This window comes from Dendrobates tinctorius, unplaced genomic scaffold (genome assembly GCF_039654945.1).
Source record: "Dendrobates tinctorius isolate UK_male_01 unplaced genomic scaffold, ASM3965494v1 ptg000387l, whole genome shotgun sequence".
Taxonomy (NCBI): domain Eukaryota; kingdom Metazoa; phylum Chordata; class Amphibia; order Anura; family Dendrobatidae; genus Dendrobates; species Dendrobates tinctorius.
In genome coordinates, this window is record NW_027362053.1 from 2273887 (window position 1) to 2291913 (window position 18027).

Sequence of the window (18027 nt, forward strand, 5' to 3'; positions counted from 1 at the left end):
CAATTTGTTATTGTCAATTATGGATTATATAATTTTTTGATCTTATACCATTTTAAATCCTGATAATACAAAATATAAATTTTATTAGTATATCATAAATCTCTTTGGACTTTCAGTCAGTTTTTTTGTCTCTTGTTTTTATGGTCTTATCGTATTAAGCATAATACTACTGGACTATTAATAAGATTTTATTATTATAACATTTCATATGTTTTACTGCAGAAGCCACCTCAAACTTCATTCCCTTTTGAATTAGAACCTGCAATATTTAAGATGGAAAAAGACAGAAGTAAAATGACTGACACAATATTAAGTCTTACCCTGGAGATCATCTACCTGCTGACCGGAGAGGTGAGGGATTCTGGTAAAAACATCATATCTTCACTCTTATGCAGGGGCGGACATACAGTGGGTATGGAAAGTATTCAGACCCCTTTAAATTTTTCACCCTTTGTTTCATTGCAGCCATTTGGTAAATTCAAAAAAGTTCATCTTTTCTCATTAATGTACACTCTGCACTTCACCTTGACTGAAAAAAACAGAAATGTAGAAATTTTTGCAAATTTATTAAAAAAGAAAAACTGAAATATCACATGGTCATAAGTATTCAGACCCTTTGCTCAAACACTCATATTTAAGTCACATGCTGTCCATTTCCTTGTGATCCTCCTTGAGATGGTTCTATTCCTTCATTGGAGTCCAGATGTGTTTATTTAAACTGATAGGACTTGATTTGTGAAGGCACACACCTGTCTATATAAGACCTCACAGCTCACAGTGCATGTCAGACCAAATGAGAATCATGAGGTCAAAGGAACTGGCCAAGGAGCTCAGAGACAGAATTGTGGCAAGGCACAGATCTGGCCAAGGTTACAAAAGAATTTCTGCTGTACTCAAGGTTCCTAAGGGGTGGTTCACATTGCGTTATGGCAGTCCGTTTAATGGATTGCATTACAAAGCGGCATTAACGCAAAGTAACGCATCCGTTAACGCACCCATAGACTGCCATAACGTAACGCATGTCATAATCAGCATGCATTAGTCATGCTGTGGCGGACCCTCGGACGCAGTCTACAGTATTCGAGGGTCCACTACTGCTAGTGCAGATGGAGCATCTGCGCTAGCGCGATCGCATAACATGATCAAAAAAAGGAGTAGCGTTAGCGCAGTCTGTTTAACTCATGCATTGAAAGGACTGCTCTAACACAATGTGAACCTAGCCTAAGAGCACAGTGGCCTCCATAATCCTTAAATGGAAGAAGTTTGGGACCACCAGAAGTCTTCCTAGACCTGGCCAAAAAGTGATTTAACACATACAGTAGCCTCTAGTTACAAACGTTTCGGTCGTGACAGACCTTCATCAGTGTACTACGGAAGAAGAACAAATCAAAATAAAATATAAAAAATGAAATAAAACCAAATAGTGCAAAATTACATAACCAAGGTATATACAAAATACGTGCGGTAAGTATAGGTCAGTAGTATGGCAGCTGATAAATAATTATTGTGGAGACAATCCAAATTGCATAAATATCTATTCTGAAAAAGAGATGCTGACATACCTAGGGTAAGAACTGAGTAGACATGTGAGAATCTCACATGTGGTGGTGTTGAGGAGACGATAGTCTGTGGTGGAAAGAGGGCATAAATATCAGGGTGTGTGATAATATAAAGGTCAGTATTAAAGGTGAAACGAACCTTAATGAGGAATTTGATGGGAGTGCTGACGGTCAATGACTGCAGTAATAGCCATTTTTTAAGAAATTTGCAAACATTTCTACATTTCTGTTTTTTTCAGTGAAGATGGGGTGCGGAGTGTACATTAATGAGAAAAAATGAACTTTTTTGAATTTATCAAATGGCTGCAATGAAACAAAGAGTGAAACATTTAAAGGAGTCTGAATACTTTCCGTACCCACTGTACTATTGGTGCATCCTGTGCAGCAGCTCAAGGGGTGAGGGGACTCACCCACACCTTAACAGCAGGGAGGAATTGGGCATTATGATGAGCTACTGGACTGCAAAGGGTCAATATATAACGTAGTTACGGTAAGTTGAAAAAGACCTAGGTCCATCAAGTTCAACCTTTCTCCACCAGTTCTATTTTTTGTCACTAAATTATATATAACCCAAAATGATTTCTGAGGAAAGTATACAGCCCTTTTTTTAAAAGCTGTTCTAGTGTCTGCCATTACTAAATCCTGTGTTCGGCATTCCACAGTCTCACTGCTTTAACAGTAAAGATCCCTTTTCTTATTTAGCTGCTGGAATTGCTCCTCCACCCACTGGTCCTCAGTATGGTCCTTGGAAGGTATAAGTCATGTGCCAGTCCTTTGTACTGACCACACATATTTATACATATAAATGAGAGATCCTCTGAGGCGTCTCTTTTTTTTTTTTCTAATCTAAACAAGCCCAACTTTTCCAACCTCTCATATGAGAGGCCTTCCATCCCTTGTAATAATCTCGTTGCCCGTCTTTTAACTGACTCTAACTTCTGAATACCAGTTTCAAAATATTGATCTTGCACAGAGGCTGTCTTCTATCTGTGGTCCTTCAGATTTGGCATTTTAAGGGGAACCTTTACCCCCCCCCAGGGCGTTTTTAACTAAAAGAGCCACCTTCAGCTGCACTAGGGCTGCATTCTGTGAAGGTGGCTCTTCTGTTTCTGACCCCTAGTAACGCTGAAATATCAACTTTTATAAATAGCTCCTCATACCTGTAATGTGTCCCATAGGTATGGTGTGTCCCCCTGTATCAGCCGCCTACCATCCGTCAATCATGCCTCTGTCCGGTGTCTGGGCGCCGCCCACCATCCGTCCATCATGACGCCCCTGTGCGTCGCTGCATCTTCCTGTTTTGAATGCCGGCGCCTCCGCTGTGACAAGAGTTCTCGGGCATGCGCAGTGCGCGCTGCCCCAGAACCGACATCAGGCTATTGTGCCTGCGTGTTGCGGAGGCCCCACAGTGTGAATACATCATAACACACTGCGGGGCGGGATCTGGGGCCTCCGCAACACGCAGGCGCAATAGCCTGATGTCGGTTCTGGGGCAGCGCGCACTGCGCATGCCCGAGAACTCTTGTCACAGCGGAGGCGCCTGTATTCAATACAGGAGGAGGCAACAGCGCACAGGGGCATCATGATGGACGGATGGTGGGCGGCGCCCAGACACAGGACAGAGGCATGATTGACGGATGGTAGACGGCTGATACAGGGGGACACACCATACCTATGGGACACGTTACAGGTATGAGGAGCTATTTATAAAAGTCGATATTTCAGCGTTACTAGGGGTCAGAAACAGAAGAGCCACCTTCACAGAATGCAGCCTTAGTGCTGCTGAAGGTGGCTCTTTAACTGAAAAACGCCCTGGGGGGGTGACAGGTTCCCTTTAAGATATGTGTTCATACCAGTTACATACCAGCTCAACTTTGGTTTTCTGTTATTTCTTACATGTAGGATTATACATTTGTAAAGGAATTATCTACAAGCCTCATTAAAAGGAACTGTGGTGGTTGTCATGTATTGGGAGGATGGAACAAGAAACCGAACCCCTCCACAGAAATATACAATGAGCAGAAGATCTTAGACCTCACCCATAAGATCATTGACCTGCTAACCGGAGAGGTGAGCGCAGCTAGGAATGTTGGGCCTTCATACAATAACCCAAAGCGATAACATGTCTGAATGATGGCTGTATCATTGTTTGCCAGGTTCCTATAAGGTGTCAGGATGTCACAGTCTATTTCTCTATGGAGGAGTGGGAGTATTTAGAAGGACACAAGGATCAGTACAAGGATGTTATCATGGAGGAAAACCAAAACCTCACATCACTTGGTAAGAATGAATTTTCATTTATGGCGAAGAAGAGTTATTTTGAGGATCTTCTGGATATTTCCATAATCTTTTTACATATGGTCAACGTATTCAATATTAACTGTGATTGGTTCGCACAGATGGATCTAATGAGAGAAAAATATCAGAGGAAATGTGTAGTTCTCCTAATCCAGAAGCTTCATCACATGAAGATCATGGTATCTCTCAGATAGGAATTGGAGATCTATCCAAAAGCCAATATGACAATGTGAGTATACATCGTGTGAACTGTAATAATGTGTCTTGTGGTTCAGAGTCCTAGTTACTCATAGGTACATTACTTCTCAGACTGACAAAAAAAGTTTTTTCAAGAAAGATTAATCATTGTTGATCCAGAATAATATAAAATCAAAATCCTCCTTGAGATTTCTTACCTGCTTAGCCATGAGGGAGAACATTCTTCTCTACTACTTTTTGCAGTCCGTAGTAGAAATGTCCATCAAAATTCACAGCTTTATGTTCATGTTTTGATTAAACCGTGCACATGATGTCGCTTCACTATTTCTCCTTCCATTTCTTTCTCTGCTTATTTATTCTGGGCTTTGTTTGGATTTTGTGAGGAAAATGATAAATTGAGATTCCCATTTTTTTTAACCAGAGCACACAGGTGCAGCAAAAAGTCTTCCATTTTGGACATTCTTATCCATCCATTTAATTAATTGGTTTATTGGATCCAATTAATTTGGGAGGTTATGGTGTGATTCAATGTAACTAGTGTTCTCTTTTCTCCCTGCTTAATGGATGTGTGCACAAAAAAGCAGATTCCCTCACAATATGACTAACGGGGACCCACTGTTAGTTTTTAAATGGTAGAATGTGTAGTTCACTTGTGATGGACATTTTATTGTCTTCACTGAGACTCAGAGCCAGATTAAATACTTGATTGCAATAAATCACCAAAGGAAACTTACGTCATCCTATACTTCTATGAAAGTATAGCTATAGTACTATAATATAATTAAAGTGTAGGTATAATGATTACATATTTCTGAAGACTGTACTTGAGGACCTATCACCACCTGGGAAATTTCAGGAGTCAAAAGGAGACCAAAATAAAACCCATTTTCAAATATATATAATTCGAAGAAGTAAAACATTTCCTCTCTAATTTAGTAATGCAATCTTTGGCTATTTAAGAAAGGGGCTTCAATCTGCTGCACATCATTGTCCTCTGTCTCACTCCTGTGACAGCTGTGTGCGTCTTCCTGCCACTCAGCTGTGGGAGAGCCCACCGTGTGTGGAAGGAGAGTGTACAGCATGTAAACACAGGAGAGATCTGTCCTGCTGGTTTCATGCTGACTGTATGGATGCATGTGAAGCAATGTATGATGGATTCCTGTGTATTGTGGAGCAGGAAGGAGAGAAGTAGAATTCAAGAGAAAAGAGCTAAGGTAAAACCTATCGTCAGTGTCTCTACTGTTATCTTTGTTTAATGTGCAATCTACAGACCTTTAGAAACAGTTATATTTTAATAAGCTGCTATTCCCTTTTTTAGTAGATTAACCCTTCTAGTGCAACTTCGTCCTCCTTATGCAAATTAACACTTTCAAAGCAACTGTATGCTTCTCCTTTATCTGAGTGGCATAATAGACATTAACATCTTGGTACATGAATGATACAGTTGAAGTCTTACGTTTGCATACATTTAAGTTGAAGTCATTAAAAACTCATATTTATCCTATGGACATACTCCATGTCAATAAACTATCGGTTAAGCAAGTCGTTTTGTGTATCTATTTTGTACATGCTGCAAGCAATTTTATACCTCAAATGTTTACAAACCAATAATTTAATTTCTATTTCAGTATATGAAAATTCCAGTGAGTCAGGAGTTTACCCATTCTAAGTTGACTGTGCCTTCATACTCTTCTTGACGCAGGACATAATAATGTTTTACACTGGGTGCAGTTGTAGGGAGTGGGCTCAATCAAGCCAGCATTTGCCGCTAATACCTTGCTTTGATCGCTGCTGTATAATCCTTTCATTGCCATTATCCATTTGACAGCGGCATTTAAAGCTTGTGTTCCTGCCCAGGCCTCTCTTCAGTCTGTCACAATGGCAGGCGGGAACTGCTGATGACTCCTAAATAGTGATGGACGAACCCCAACGATAAAGTTTGGGGTCCGTGCACTGACCCCAAACACAGACAACTCATTAAAGTCTGTGTTACTGTTCGGGTTCAGCAGCCCAAACAAAGCTTGTTGATAGGCTGCAGCACAGCAAATCAACAACCTTTTTCAGTGTGGACACTTCCATCCACATCACAGCCATGCCAAGTATAGGCATAGCTGTGATTGGTTGACTCAGCAAATTAAAAAAAGAAAGACGTGGGTCGCCCCTATTTTAGATAACAAGTGCAGTTAAAGCAGACAGCTGCTGACTGTCTTGGCTGGTTATCAAAAATAGAGGGAACCCCATCCTGTTTTTTTGTTTTTTTTTGTTTTGTTTTTTTAATAATAAAAAAATGGTGTGCCCCCACCCTCATTTTTAATAACCAGCCAAGTTGGGGGCGTGGCCTGCACGCTGATGGCGACGGCTGCTTGAAAGGAGAGCTCTGTGCTTCAGCAGGATAAACCGGCTCTTATCAGCTCACAGATAACAGGATTACCAGCTACAGGAGGTGTGAGTAACCCCAGCCCTCAGCGATGCCTAAAGGTAGTGTCACACTTAGCGATGTACCAGCGATCCCGACCAGCGATATGACGCGGTCAGGATCGCTGGTACATCGCTAAGTGGTCGCTAGTGAGCTGCCACATAGGCAGATCTCACTAGCGACATCGCTGGGGACGGGGATCGCTACTTACCTGTCACACCAGGTGATCCTGTGTCCTCCCGCCCGGCTCCACGCGTCGCTCGTCTTCACAGCAGGAAGCGCCGCAGGAAGCAGATGACGAGAAACAGTCCTGAACGTTCTCGCGCGATCAGCGATAACCAGCGGGGGAGCCGGTCGTAGGTAAGTATCAGACACAGAGATATCGCTAGCAATATCGCTGTAACGTCACTAGTTATAGCGATATTACTAGCGATATCTCTTAGTGTGACATGCCCTTAAGTTGAGACCTAAAAAAACTGGCACTCCAGCCAAGCTGACAGACTTCTACCCCCGGGATAGGGAAGTCTCCTCACCAAGCAAGATGGCGCTGGCTTCCCACTCAGCGTCTTCCCACTCCTCACAAGGACTCCTTCCTGCTTATGGCACCTGCTGTCCTTGCTCCTGTGACACGGGATGTCACGTAGCCCCCCTGATGTTCTCGCCTATTGCGAGCGGTTCTACTCCGGTCACCCTACTCGGGGCAAACCGGTGTTGATGGAACTTTTTTGTTTTTGTTCTTCTTCTCAAAAATGTTCTTTAATTTTTTTCGGAAATTTCTTTCAATTCCTTGTTGGTCTAACCCTTCTCATCCCTGATGGCGTTCCTAGGAATTCAAACCCCCCCCTGCGGCTCCAATATGAGAATTAAGATATTGTCTATTAATGTGAACGGACTCAACTCCCCAGCAAAAAGGTCAATGATGTGGAGAGAGGTGATGGCATCTAACTGTGATATAGCGTGCATTCAGGAGACCCACCTTCTTTCCACAGATAATAAACGGCTACTTCATCCCAGGTTTCAACACGCCTTTTTTGCTAATGACTTAAAAAAAAAGAGGAGTGGCCATTTTAATAAAGAACTCAGTGGCCTTTAAATTGATAAATGTCAGTTATGGAGCGGATGGAAGATATATTATTTTGTCTTGTTATATTAACAGTGTCCCTTATACCTTGGCAACGGTCTACTCCCCAAATTCATCGCAATTGACCTTTGCTAGGAAATTTTTCCAAGCATTCAAGGATACTGCCACAGGGGCGGAAATCATCTGTGGAGATTTTAATATACCTGTTATACGCTCCATGGATTGCTCCAACATCAACATCTCACATGCTAAGGAACTTAAGCATCTCATCAATGAATTCCATTTTCATGACATCTGGAGATATTTACATGCATCAGAAAGAGACTATACATTCTTCTCTTCCAGGCATCGCTCATACTGTAGAATTGATTTCTTTTTGGTCGACAGCAAATCTATAAGTAATTGTGTTGCAGCTGATATTGGTTTAATCACTTGGACAGATCATGCGCCGATCTCTTTGTCTGTTCAGGGTGGCTTTAATGTTCTAAATTCCCCCAGGTGGAGATTGAATACTAGCTTGCTTGGTAGGCAGAAGGTACATGATGAAGTAGAGTCAGTATTAACAGAATATTTCAAACTTAATAATAATGGGGAAATTTCTGACGAGACCCTGTGGGCTGCTCATAAAGCAGTAGTCAGGGGGCAGTTCATAAAACTAGCCTCCATCCAAAAACGGCAAAAAGACGCAGATATTAAATATATATTAACCCCATATTCATCACCTTGAATCCCTGAATAAAGCCAAAGCAACCCCTAACTTGACTAAAGAAATTGTAACCCATAGATTTCAACTAAGATCCCTACTCCTGCAAAATTACGAACATAATTTAAAAAAAAATAGATCGACATTTTATGCTATGGGGGATAGAGCGGGGTCCTTATTGGCAAGAAGGACGAAAAAAGGTGAGATTCAATCTAAAATAGAATTCCTGAGGGACCCAAATGGAACAATCACTAGACATCCCATTGAAATAGCAGAAGCATTTGCGAAATATTATGAGGCCCTGTATAATCTAAAAAATGATTCCAACACGTCACAGCCGACTCAAGTGGATATACAGGGCTTTCTAGACACCCTGGATCTTCCCCGGGTCTCAGATGAGCAATTAGAGGAACTTAATCTTCCCTTTACTACACATGAAATCCTAGGTGCCATCAAAATGACTAAGTCTAACTCTGCCCCGGGCCCCGATGGGCTGCCATACGAATATTACAAACAATTTACATCCACTCTGTCCCCCTTTATGTTAAAAACCTTCAATTTTTGGCAAAATAAAGGGTCAATTTCCCCAGACAACTTGGAAGCGATTATTATCACGCTACCCAAGCCAGGGAAACCTGCAGACACCCCGGGTAATTTTAGGCCCATTTCACTCCTGAATTGTGATGTTAAAATTTATGCCAAACTAGTGGCGGATAGACTTCATAAAGTGATCCCGGCCTTAGTGGCCCCAGACCAAGTTGGTTTTGTGACAGGCAGGCAATCTAAGGATGGCACCAGACGGATGCTTGACTTGATTGGACTGGTGGAGATATCGGGTGAACCCAGTGCATTCCTGTCTCTTGATGCTGAAAAAGCCTTTGACAGGGTGCACTGGGGATACCTGGAGAGAGTTCTAACAAAATTCGGGTTCTTGGGAAAAATTAAGTCATCCATTCTAGCTCTCTACTCTTACCCAAATGCGTCAGTGTTGGCATCGGGGTTTCTGTCATCTAAATTTCAAATAAGTAATGGCACTCGCCAGGGGTGTCCATTGTCTCCCGCTATTTTTGCTTTAGTGGTAGAACCTCTGGCGGAAGCTATACAAAAAAACATAGCCATTTCTGGTATAAGAGTTGGGGAATTTGAACATAAACTTGGTTTATACGCAGATGATGTGATAATTTCCTGTTCTAACCCTGTAGTTTCGATTCCAGTAGTGGTGAACACATTATCGAACTTTTCTAAAGTGTCGTATTATAAGCTTAATGCGGCAAAGTCTTTGATATTGCCGTTTAATGTACCGGTGGAAGCCAGGAGTGTGCTGGAGGGGGCCTTTCAATTCAAATGGTGCGACAGGGGGATACCTTATTTAGGTATTAAGCTGACACCATCGCAGATGTTAATTAAAGGAAATTTGGAACCTCTGATCCAAAATTAAGAAAAGGAATTGGGAAGGTATGAAAAAATATCGTTGTCCTGGATGGCCAGGATACAGTCCTTTAAAATGGTTTTCTTACCCAAAATATTGTATGTACTCAGATGCTTACCCATCAAAATTTCTCACAAAACCCTGATGAAACTTCAATCGTTGACTAACAAATTTGTCTGGGGTAATAAAAGGGCCAGGGTCGCAGGTAAAGTGTTATATCCCCCATACGACTCAGGGGGACTGGGCACCCCAAACATATCAGCATATTATAAAGCCTTACTAATTGAATCACTAAAGGAATGGTGGCGTCCAGGTAATTCACATAGATGGGCTCAGATTGAAAATTTCCTGTCCCGCCAGGGCTCGGTCAGAAGAATGATGGAAGCAGAATATTTGAGCCGTTCACGGTTCTCCCCGTGTGTTCCCACCATGTCAGCTTCCCTGGAGGTCTGGCGAAATGACTTGATTCCTCTTTCAGAGATTTCCCTCAAGTCGTTGGAATCTCAAATCCCCTTTTTGAATCTAGCCAGGTGGGAGGGATCGGGCATTACAGTGCTGGCGGATCTATTCTCTGATTTGGGTGTTAACCCCTTTAATGAAATAGTACGGAAACACCCCTCTTTAAAGGGTTGTTTCTATCAACACATCCAAATTAGTCATTTTCTGGCCTCTAAATTTCCTCTAAAGTCGAATCCTCTGTTACCTACAACAAAGGCTTTGGTATTTAAAAAGTTAATTAAATCCAAAGGTATCTCCTCAACATACAAATGGCTCAATAACCCCCCCGAAGAGCAAAAATCTCCCTATATGAATAAATGGGACGTGGAGTTGAATGTTTCTACCTCTCCTTCAAACTGGCACTCAGCTTCAGCAAATATCCAAAAATATTCCAAGTGCATAAATCATCTGGAGCAACTGAAAAAAGTACACCTGCGATGGTATTGGTCCCCAGCCAACTTAGCACAGTTCCTCCCAAATTATTCGCCACATTGTTGGAAGGGCTGCCTCCAAAGGGGTACTCTTGGTCACTGCTGGTGGGCTTGTCCCAAGGTTTTCTCGTTCTGGCTGGAGGTGTTTGGCCTGATGGGTGAGCTGACAGGCAATACTATTAATCCGAATCCGGGTCTGGCAGTGCTAAACGTGGGTATAGAGGAGTTCTCTTGGGAATCCAGGGGATTATTGGTTCACATTCTAGTTGCTGCCAGATATTGCACAAGTAGCTATTGGAAATCCCCAAAGACACCTACATTAGCTGAACTATATAACCAAATTAATCTCCATTGCCAATACGAGTTCTGTCTGGCTCACTCCATCCGCGCCAAAAACAAAATACTTCAGACTTGGGACACGTGGCTAAACTCTGTATATGCATCCCCTGTCAGGCATCTGTTTCCAGGGCAAACTGTCTGAGATTAATAAAATGGGTCAAATAGGGTCAAAGAGAGTGTTACGCAGGGAGTTCATCCGTACCACATGTCAATATTCAAGGTGTTTATATCTATGTTGTTGTTACTGCTCGGGCTACCCCGGAACGCCATTTAATTCCCTAGCTCCCCCCCATCCCTGGTTGCCTCTTTGCAACCATCCATGGTTCTCCCCCCCACCTTTTCCTCCCTTCCCCTTTCTTATCTTCCTTTCTTACTCTCTGGTTCTGGTTGTTTGAAACCCTCGTTTTGAGGATTAAAGAGTAAATGGTAGGTTGATTTTATACGTATTAGGTGTTGATTAACCAAAAAAAAAAAAAAGTTGTAACTTGTATCAGACATGATTGTTGGTGGTGTGATGGGAAATGTGAATCATAATCAAAAGATATACTACCACGTGTTACAGCGTTGTTCTCTTTGTGTATTAATGCCATTGATACCTGAATTTTTTCCTTTTTCTAATGTAACTTCCTACAATAAAAATTGATTGGAATAAAAAAAAAAAAAAAAACAGCCAAGTTAAAGCAGAGAGCTGGGGGTTGGTATTCTCAGGCTGGGAAGGTCCATGGACATTTTGCCCTTCCCAGCCTAAAAATAGCAGCCCGCAGCGCCAATTCTAGTACTTTGCCTGGCTTTTTCCACTTGCCCTGGTGTGTTGGCAAGGGGACTTATATTTTGGGTTCATGTCAGCTGTGTAATGTCCGCTGATATCAAGCCCAGAGGTTAGTAATGGGGCGGTGTCTATCAGACACCCCCATTAATAACCCAGTAAATGAATAGTTAAAAAGCATAGACACGCAGGAAAAAAATACTTTATTTGAATAAAGACTCCCACACACTTCCTCATTCACCCATTTATTATTTCAAAATGCGGGAAGTTCCAACATTAACCCCTTCCTGCCATCCGACGTACTATCCCGTCCACGGTACCCGGGCCCGTATGACCGGGGACGGGATAGTACGTCGGCGCGATCAGCGGCGCCCACGTGGTGAGCGCCGCTGATCGCGGCCGGGTGTCAGCTGATTATCACAGCTGACACCCGGCACAATGTGTCAGGGGCGGTCACGGACCGCCCCCGACACGTTAACCCCTTGCACACCGCGATCAAACACGATCGCGATGTACCGGGGGTTAAAGGGAAGCATCGCCAGGGAGGGGGCTCCCTCCGTGCTTCCCTGAGCCCCCCACGGCAGCGCAATGTGCAGCGCTGCTGCGGGGGACTCCCTTCCTCCAGGCCCCCGAATCCAAGATGGCGACGGGGGCCTTCGGGGGCCTGCGGAAGCAGGCTTCCTCAGTGCCTGCAAAGCGCAGGCATGAGGAAGCCTTCTGCAGTGCCTGTGTCAGATCGCTGATCTGTCACAGTGATCTGTGATGTGACAGATAAGTGATGTCCCACCTGGGACTATTTAATAAAGTAAAAAAAAAAATAAAAAAAAGTGTAAAAATAATTTTAAAAAAATCGCCAAATAAATTAGAAAAAAAAAAAAATATTCCCCCAATAAATCCATTTTTTGGAAATAATAAAAAAAACAAAAGTACAGATATTGGGTATCGCCGCGTCCGTAACGACCCGCCCTATAAAACTGTCCCATTAGTTAACCCCTTTAGCGAACCCCTTAAAAAATAAAAATAAAAAACGAAGCAAAAAATAATGATTTATTATCATACCGCCAAACAAAAAGTGTAATAACGCGCTATCAAAAAGACGCATATAAATAGCCATGGTACCGCTGAAAACGTCATCTTGTCCCGCAAAAAACGAGCCGCCACACAGCATAATCAGCGAAAAAATAAAAAAGTTATAGCTCGCTGAATAAAGCGATGCAAAAATAATTATTTTTTATATAAAGTAGTTTTCATTGCATAAAACCGACAAAAACATAAACGACCTAAATGAGGTATCGCTGTAACCGTACTGACCCGAAGAATAAAACCGCTTTATCAATTTTACCGCACGCGGAACGGTGTAAACGCACCCCCCCCAAAAGAAATTCATGAAACGCTGGTTTTTGTTCATTCTGCGTCCCAAAAATCGGAATAAAAAGCGATCAAAAAATTTCACGTGCCCGAAAATGGTACCAATAAAAACGTCAACTTGTCCCGCAAAAAATAAGACCTCACATGACTCGGTGGGTCAAAATACGGAAAAATTATAGCTCTCAATATGTGGTGATGCAAAAACTATTTTTACAATAAAAAGCGTCTTTTAGCGTGCGACAGCCGCCAAACAGAAAAACCGCCATAAATAGTAAATCAAACCCCCCGTTATCACCCCCTTAGTTAGGGAAAAATAATAAAATTAAAAAAATGTATTTATTTCCATTTTTACATTAGGGTTAGGGCTAGGGTTAGGGCTAGGGGTGTGTTGGGGTAGGGTTAGGGCTAGGGTTAGGGGCGTGTTGGGGTTCGGGTTGGAGTTAGAATTGGGGGTTTCCACTGTTTGGGCACATCAGGGGCTCTCCAAATGCAACATGGCGTCTGATCTCAATTCCAGCCAATTCTGAGTTGAAAAAGTCAAATGGTGCTCCTTCCCTTCCAAGCTCTGCTATGCGCCCAAACAGTGTTTTACCCCCACATGTAGGGTATCAGCCTACTCAGGACAAATTGCAAAACAATTTTTGGGGTCCAATTTCTCCTGTTACCCTTAGGAAAATAAAAAATTGGGGGCAAAAATATCATTTTTGTGGAAAAAAATGATTTTTTTATTTTCACGTCCGAGTGTTATAAACTTCTGTGAAGCACTTGGGGGTTCAAAGTGCTCACCACACATCTAGATAAGTTCCGTGGGGGGTCTAGTGTCCAAAATGGGGTCACTTGTGGGGAGTTTCAATAGTTTAGGTACATCAGGGACTCTCCAAACGTGACATGGCGTCCAATCTGAATTCCAGCCAATTTTGCATTGAAAAAGTCAAACGGCGCTCCTTCCATTCTGAGCTCTGCCATGCGCCGAAACAGTCGTTCCCCCCCACATATCAGGTATCTGCGTACTCAGGACAAATTGTACAATAACTTTTGAAGTTCAATTTCTCCTGTTACCCTTGGTAAAATAAAAAAAATTGAACCTGAAGTATTTTTTTTATGAAAAAAAGTTGATGTTCATTTTTTTTTTTAAATATTCAAAAAAATTCCTGTGACGCACCTAAAGGGTTAATAAACTTCATGAATGTGGTTTTGAGCACCTTAAGGGGTGCAGTTTTTAGAATGGTGTCACTTTTGGGTATTTTCTATCATATAGACCCCTCAAAGTGGCTTCAAATGTGATGTGGTCCTAAAAATAAAATGGTGTTGTAAAAATGAGAAATCGCTGGTCAACTTTTAACCCTTATAACTTCCTAATAAAAAAAAATTTTGGTTCCAAAATTGTGCTGATGTAAAGTAAACATGTGGGAAATGTTAGTTATCAAGTTTTTTGTGTGCCGTATCTCTGTGATTTAAGGGCATAAAAATTCAAAGTTGGAAAATTTTCAAAATTTTCGCCAAATTTCCGTTTTTCTCACAAATAAACGCAAGTTACTTGAATGAAATTTTACCACTAACATGAAGTACAATATGTCACGAGAAAACAATGTCAGAATCACCGGGATCCATGGAAGCGTTCCAGAGTTATGACCTCATAAAGCTACAGTGGTCAGAATTGTAAAAATTGGCCCGGTCATGAACGTGCAAACCACCCTTGGGGGTGAAGGGGTTAATCCAAGAGTGTAATGTCCCACTACATCCATTGAATCCTATTTAGTCTCATTGTGAGAAAGTTCTCAAAATGAGACTTCATAGGTCACTTTCGTTCAGCGGAAGCATGGAAATTCTCACGCTCGTGCCTTCCGCTAACTGAACTCTATTGAGCCTTGCTCTCAGACCATTGTCAGAACGAGGTTCCATAGATTTACTTACGTCAGGGGCAGGCAGGATCACAAGAAATTCTGTGCCTGCCGCTGAACGAGAGTGACCTATATAATCTTGTTGGTCGAATGGTCCTCCCCCATTTATAATAACCAGCAAAGTTACAGCAGGTAGCTGGGAGGATGATGTTAATAGACTGGGAAGGGCCATGGACAATGGCATCTTCCCAGCATAATAAGACCTGCTCACAGCTGTCTGCTTTCCTTTAACTGGTTATTAAAAATAGGGGGGACCCCACATAGGTTTTTTTTTTTCATCCATTTATTTCTTAGTATTTTTAATTTATTCATTAATGATACATGAAAAAAAATAGTATGAGGTCCCCCCTATTTTTAATAACCAGCTAAGGGAAAGCAGCCAATTCTGGCGCTTAGCCTCCGCTCTTCCCGATTACCCTGGTTCTGTGGCAATCGGTGTAATTGTTTTACGGTTAGTAATGGAGAAGTATCAGTCAGACTCCCCCAATTACTAACCCAGTAGTAAAAATAAACACACACACTTTATTTGAATAAGGCTGACCCCCCCCCCTTCCCCACACACTAGCCCTCATTCACCATTTTTTTAATGAAATGATCCCACAAAGTAATCCACTTTCATCTTCTTGGTGCTGTCAGCGAGAACTGGCTACGTTGATGACAGAAGTAGTCATCAGCCGGTCCCAGCCCTCCACCTCCAAAACCAACTTCTCCACCATTACAGAAGATCGACTCTCCACTCTACTCTCAAGATCACATCTCACCACCTGTGCACTTGACCCGATCCCATCCCACTTCATCCCAAACCTCACCACAGTCTTCATCCCAACCCTAACCCATCTCTTCAACCTATCACTAACATCTGGTGTTTTCCCCTCAAGCTTTAAACATGCCCCCATCACACCTATCCTCAAAAAGCCCTCTCTTGACCCATCCTCTGTATCTAGCTATCGCCCTATATCACTTCTCCCCATGCCTCCAAGCTACTGGAACAACACGTCTACTTTGAACTGTCCTCCCATCTCTCTTCTTGCTCCCTCTTCGATCTTACAATCTGGCTTCCGGTCACACCACTCCACTGAAACTGCCCTTACTAAGGTCACCAATGACCTCTTAACCGCCAAGAGCAAGCAACACTACTCTGTCCTCCTCCTCCTGGACCTGTCGGCTGCCTTTGACACAGTGGACCATTCCCTAATATTACAGACCCTCTCATCCCTTGGCATCTCCCAAGCGTCTCCCACTCACACACCACCTCCTCACCTCGCCTGTCGGAGTCCCACAAGGTTCAGTCCTAGGACCCCTGCTCTTCTCCATTTACACCTTTGGCCTGGGACAGCTCATAGAATCTCATGGCTTTCAGTATCATCTCTATACTGATGACACACAGATTTACATCTCTGGACCAGATATCACCTCCCTACTAACCAGAATCCCTCAATGTCTGTCCACTATTTCATCCTTCTTCTCCGCTAGATTTCTGAAACTTAATATGGACAAAACAGAATTCATCATCTTTCCCCCATCTCACGTGACCCCCCCCCCCCCCCCCAACGAACCTATCCATTACAGTAAATGGCTGCCCACTCTCCCCAGTCCCACAAGCTCGCTGCCTCGGGGTAATCCTTGACGCTGATCTCTCCTTCAAGCCACATATCCAAGCCCTTTCCACTTCCTGCCGACTTCAACTCAAAAATATTTCACGAATCCGTTCATTCCTCAACCAAAAATCTGCAAAAACCCTAGTCCATGCCCTCATTATCTCTCGCCTTAACTACTGCAACCTCCTGCTCTGTGGCCTCCCCTCGAACACTCTCGCACCCCTCCAATCTATTCTAAACTCTGCTGCCCGACTAATCCACCTGTCCCCCCGCTATTCCCCAGCTTCTCCCCTCTGTCAATTCCTTCACTGGCTCCCCATTGCCCAGAGACTCCAGTACAAAACCCTAACCATGACATACAAAGCCATCCACAACCTGTCTCCTCCATACATCTGTGACCTCGTCTCCCGGTACTTTCCTGCACGCAACCTCCGATCCTCACAAGATCTCCTTCTCTACTCCCCTCTTATCTCCTCTTCCCACAATCGCATACAAGATTTCTCTCGCGCATCACCCCTACTCTGGAACTCTCTACCACAACATATCAGACTCTCACCTACCATCAAAACCTTCAAAAAGAGCCTGAAGACCCACCTCTTCCGACAAGCCAGTAACCTGCAGTAACCACCGATCGACCAAACCGCTGCACGACCAGCTCTACCCTTGCCTACTGTATTCTCACCCATCCCTTGTAGATTGTGAGCCTTCGCGGGCAGGGTCCTCTCTCCTCCTGTACCAGCTATGACTTGTATTGTTTAATATTATTGTACTTGTTTTTATTATGTATACCCCTCACATGTAAAGCGCCATGGAATAAATGGCGCTATAACAATAAATAATAACAATAATGACCTTGTCATAGCCGCTTGTTCCCCCGCTGTCCTCTGTGACAACATGAGAACCCACAGTGGTTTGCGATACCCAGCAGCTGTCACAGCCAATGACTCCAGTAAGTTTATAGCCGGTCAGAGACGCTGTTTCCACACAGAGAATTGCATGGAAATGTTCGGGCCCCCATTCACTTGAATGGGTTCGGGTACCAGTCTGGTTTTCAAACCAAACTTTTTCCTAAAGTTCGGCTGAACTCGACAGACCCAAACATCCACGGGTCTGCCCATCCCTACTCCGATGGCAACGGTACTCATGTTCCATGGAGGCTGTGATTTTGCTAATAATAATCTTTATTTATATAGCGCCAACATATTCCACAGCGCTTTACTATTCAGCAGTTCATATACAAGTCATAAGTAACAACATTCAAAGTAATACAATAATTAGAGCAAAATAATGATGGCAATGCCCATCAGAGCTTACAATCGACAATGAGGTGGGGGAGACATAAAGTATAGGGGCTTACTTACAATGATAGTCCAGCCATCTTGAGGGAATGGGGATGGATAAAGGCTGCATGAGGCAGTCACCAGCCAGTTTTTGTGGTGCTG

General features: G+C 43.0%; 1 protein-coding gene across 6 annotated transcripts in view; it reads left to right on the forward strand.

The window, feature by feature from the left end:
* LOC141076092 (uncharacterized) overlaps positions 1–18027 on the forward strand; it is a 66052-nt gene that overhangs the window by 24672 nt on the left and 23353 nt on the right. For 5 of the 6 annotated variants that reach the window (XM_073563355.1, XM_073563356.1, XM_073563354.1 and 2 more), the window contains exons 2-5: positions 223–351; positions 3462–3629; positions 3716–3839; positions 3959–4086. In XM_073563355.1, coding sequence (XP_073419456.1) covers positions 274–351; positions 3462–3629; positions 3716–3839; positions 3959–4086 — 498 coding nt within the window. In that variant the 5' untranslated portion in view covers positions 223–273. Of the gene's footprint in view, positions 1–219; positions 352–1798; positions 2050–3461; positions 3630–3715; positions 3840–3958; positions 4087–18027 lie in introns of those variants that run through there. The other variant, XM_073563357.1, reaches the window with a different exon arrangement.